Source organism: Gekko japonicus, unplaced genomic scaffold (assembly GCF_001447785.1).
Source record: "Gekko japonicus isolate JY-2015 unplaced genomic scaffold, Gekko_japonicus_V1.1 scaffold1395, whole genome shotgun sequence".
In the NCBI taxonomy this organism is placed as follows: Eukaryota; Metazoa; Chordata; class Lepidosauria; order Squamata; family Gekkonidae; genus Gekko; species Gekko japonicus.
Genome location: NW_015161440.1, coordinates 276890 through 281352, shown reverse-complemented (window position 1 = coordinate 281352; position 4463 = coordinate 276890). Strand labels below are relative to the sequence as shown.

General features: G+C 56.1%; 1 protein-coding gene across 1 annotated transcript in view; it reads left to right on the top strand.

The window, feature by feature from the left end:
• Positions 1-4463, top strand: part of BRICD5 (BRICHOS domain containing 5) — a 9306-nt gene that overhangs the window by 2884 nt on the left and 1959 nt on the right. The window contains exons 4-5 of the mRNA XM_015429018.1: positions 675-782; positions 3452-3605. Of these exons, the coding sequence (XP_015284504.1) occupies positions 675-782; positions 3452-3605 (262 nt within the window). The remainder of the gene's footprint in view (positions 1-674; positions 783-3451; positions 3606-4463) is intronic.

Genomic DNA, 4463 nt, shown 5'->3' with positions numbered 1-4463 from the left:
AGACCGGAAGGCCGGTAGTTCAGCAGTTCGAGACCCGAGTGCCGCATGCCAGAGTGAGCTCCCGTCTCTGATTCCAGCTCCTGCCAACCTAGCAGTTCGAAAGCAAGAAATTGCAAGTAGATAAATAGGTACCGCTTCGGTGGGAAAGTAACAACGTTCTGTGCGCCTTGGCATCTAGTCACGCCGGCCACATGACCACTGAAACGTCTTCAGACAGCGCTGGCTCTTCGGCTTGGAAACGGAGAGGAGCACTGCAACCCTACAGTCGGATGCGACTGGCTTTCGAGCAAGGGGAACCTTTCCCTTTTTTTTATTGAATTACGTGGTTTATTTTAAAGGTTTGCTGTTTGCCACCTTGGGGGAGGGCCCTGTTTGGATGGAAGGTGGCAGAGAAACGTTTTAAATAAATAAAATGGGGGGGGGTCCGATGGGAACCTCCCAGGAGAAGGCCGTTCTTGGGGAGCCCTTTGCCCTCTGCCGCTTCTGGCCAAGGGGCGGGTGAACTGTGGGCAGGCCTGGGCCCCCTTGCGCTCTGGGAATCAGCCACTTGGGGGCAAATCAGAACCCGGCCTCTGGGTATGAGGAAGTGCAGGAAGAGGTCTTGCAACCTGTGCCATACTCAGGATCGCACCGGATGGATCCAGCCCTCTGCCTGTCTCGTCTCCCCCACACAGGGTTACGTCTGCTACAAGCCCGCCGAGCAAAAGAACTGTTTCCTGAGAATGATGGACGGCCAGGACTGGGAGACGGTGCGGGAGTCTTTCGACCTCTCCCAGCGCAGGGTGAGCAGCCTCTGTAGGAACCCCCCCCCCACCACCCTGCTGCCTGGGCTGGACCCCGGACCGAAGCGCCTGTGTAAAAAGGTGGCCGTCAGTTTTTTCTGTCTGGGAGGCGAGGGAGCCCCTTCCCCTGGGCGTGGGCAGCGATGGCCCCTGGTTCAGATGGGTTTCAAAGAGGGCTGTGCGAACATGGGAGAGCGGGCCCAACTGGTTTTAGTCCTGCTGGCGAAATGGAGCCTACCTGTACTGAGGCAGTCTACCACTGAATACCAGGTCCTTGAGGAACCAGATACAGCCCTGGAGACCAAGCCTTATGAGGAAAGGCTGAGGGACTTTGGAGAAATGGAGACTGAGGGCGCAATGTTCCCTCTAAGCTGTGGGGTCTTGTGAGCAAAAATTCTACTTGGTGAGCTACTGGCATTAAAGTTGTGAGCAAGCGATATGGCTACTGCATAAATTAGCTAGCTCTGGAGCCCTCCCTTCCTGAGGTAAGACAAAAAATGTGTGAGCCGGAGGCTGAAAATCTGTGAGCTAGCTCACACTAACTCAGCTTAGAGGGAATACTGCTGAGGGGGGGACGTGACGGCTCTCTTGAAGTCTGTGAAGGGCTGTCCCTTAGAGGAGGGCAGGGAGCTGTTCCTGTTGGCAGCAGAGGAGAGGACTCTCAATTAAGGGCAGGAAGGTACCGGCTGGATATTAGGGAAAAACTTTTTTACTGCATTGAGCGGGGGGGGGGGGCTGGACTAGATGGCCTCTAGGGTCACCTTCCAACTCTGTGATTCTGTGATTCTATAACCTTTGGGGAGCTTCGGTGGCACAGGAAGGCAATTTTGTGGCTTGGAAAGCCCTCTTTTGTGGGGCTTTCTTCTCATGGGTTTCGGAATTGGTGAGGGCTGGGGGCATAACATACGGAGATGCTGTCTAAAGCACTGGATCGCTGGTCCGCCCATCCAGCCCAGTCCCGTCTGCTCCCGGAGAGTAGGACGTGAGGACTGCCCAAGGCCGCTCCTGTCTCTCCCCTCCGCAGACAATGGCCGGGTCGGAGAGTAGCGAGAGGGGAAAACCCGACCACGTTAACTCGGAGTGGGGATCCTGTTACCGGCTTGTGGCAATTCCGGTAAAAGCCCGCAAAACAAAGGGTCTCTTGTCAGTGAGAGACGCTTGAGGAATGATCTCCGCCGGCCTTTCAGGCGAAATGTTAATAGCTCCAGTGAAGGGAGAGGGCAGAGGTCTGGTTTCGGGAAGACAGAGGGCCCTGTTTCCCCGTGAATGTCAGGAACAAAGTTCTCGGTGGCATTGGCTTACGGCTCCCCGCTCCAGTTGGCAGCCGCTGTCCCTTGCCAGCTCTCCCGAGACGCCCCCGCAACACTGGAACGACATCGGGGGAATGTGATCTGCCCGACAAGCTTGCTAACGCAGAGCCTGCCAGGAGCGTGGATGGGGTCTTCCGGCTCGGTGGGCCCACAGGGAGAGCCGGGGAAGCAGGGTTAGTTTCCATAGCAGGAAGAACCTGCCCGCCTCAGCTGGGGACTCGAGCCCCTTTACGTCTGTGTGGCTTCAAAGCAAGGAATCGGGTGCAGTAAAATGCGGACTAGGCGTTGTGTGGGGGAAGGTTTCTGACAGCCCTCAGGCAAGGTGGGGAGGCATGCTAGCTTGAATTGGGACTTGTGTGCCCTGTCAGGAAAGTCACAATGCCACTCCCTGTGGCCTCCAGTGTGGTGTCGTGGTTAGGAGCGACAGACTCTCATCTGGGAGCACCGGGTTTGATTCCCCACTCCTCCACGTGCAGCCAGCTGGTGTGACCTTGGGTCAGTCACAAGTTCTCTCAAGGGCAGTCCTCGAGAGAGCTCTCTCAGCCCCACCTACCTCACAGGGCGACTGATGTGGGGAGGGGAAGGGAAAGGCGATTGTAAGCCGCTCTGAGACTCAAATGAGGGGCAGGGTATAAATCCAATTATTATTATTATTACTACAAACTTTGTAAGAAAGAGGAGAGAGAGAGAAGTCCAACTGTCTAGGTAGGAGAGAGTCAGCCGACTAAGAGTTCTCAGCAGGAGCAGGAAGGAGAGCCAGTTTGGTGTAGTGGTTAAGAGTGGCAGAATCTAATCTGGGAGAGCCGGGTTTGATTCCCCACTCCTACAGCTGGTGTGACCTTGGGTCAGTCACAAGTTCTCTTGGCGCTCTCTCAGCCCCCCACCTACCTCACAGGGTGTCCGTTGTGGGGAGGGGAAGGGAAAGGAGATTGTGAGCCGCTCTGAGACTCCTTTGGGTAGTGAAGGGCGGGGTGTAAATCCAATCCTTCTTCGGGGTCGGGTGTGGCCCCTGCTCTCTTTTAATGACGGGGCAGGGAGTCAGTGCATGCATGCCACGGCAGGACAGACTTTGGTGGCGGTCAGTCTGCTGTCGTTCTATTTTACATGGAGGCGTTCCCTGCAGTTTGACCGGAGGCGGGTCGGTTCTAGCAAGCCTTTGCACAGAGGCGTGTTCCCTGCAGTTTGACCGGAGGCGGGTCGGTTCTAGCAAGCCTTTGCACAGAGGCGTGTTCCCTGCAGTTTGACCGGAGGCGGGTCGGTTCTAGCAAGCCTTTGCACAGAGGCGTGTTCCCTGCAGTTTGACCGGAGGCGGGTCGGTTCTAGCAAGCCACCGCCCCACCTTCCCTTTCCTCTTGCAAGGTGGATCAGCTACCGCTTCCCAACGACCGGACGAGGTACTACCGCGAGTTCCTGGGGATCGTGCCGGGAAGACCCGTCCGGCCCGAGGAGGCAGGCGAAGCCGTCCGCTCTCTGTGCGAGGAAGTGCCCATCTATTGGGTCAAGAAGAAAGACGGTAAGTTAGAGTGAGGTCTGCAGCCTCTTCCGCCGGGAGAGGGCACCAGAAAAAGAGGACAAGAGTGGGAAAAGCCAGCGAGATACTGAAATCTCTGCTACGGACACGGAAGCCCCGGGAGAGACCATGGCCAGAGTAATTTCTGCTGCCCCTGGACAGGGCTCCCGCCCCCTTAATCTCCTCTTCTGTGACTGGGCCTGCTTTACCTGGGTCATGAGTGCGTTTAGAGCCAGTTTGGTGTAGTGGTTAAGTAAAGGTAAAGGTTCCCTTGCTCGAAAGCCAGTCGAGTCTGACTCTAGGGTGGCGGTGCTCATCTCCGTTTCAAAGCCGAAGAGCCAGCGCTGTCCAAAGACGTTTCCGTGGTCATGTGGCAGGCATGACTAAACACCAAGGCGCACAGAACGCTGTCTCCTTCCCACCAAAGCGGTACCGATTTATCTACTTGCAATTTCTTGCTTTCAAACTGCTAGGTTGGCAGGAGCTGGAACTAGAGATGGGAGCTCACTCTGTCATGCAGCACCTGGGTGTCGAACTGCTGAACTACCAACCTTCCACAGCCTGCAGTTCAGCATCTTAACCACTTGAGCCACCGTAGTTCCATAGCGGTTAAGTGCACGGACTCTAATCTGGGAGAACCGGGTTTGATTCCCCACTTCTCCACTCGCAGCTGCTGGATGACCTTGGGCAAGCCATAGTTCTGGCACAGCTGTCCTTGAAAAAGAGCAGTTCCTGTCAGAGCTCTCTCAGCCCCACCTCCCTCACAGGGTGTCTGTTGTGGGGAGGGGAAGGTAAAGGAGTTTGTAAGCCACTCTGAGACACCTTTGGGTAGTGAAGGGCAGGGTATAAACCCAATCTCCT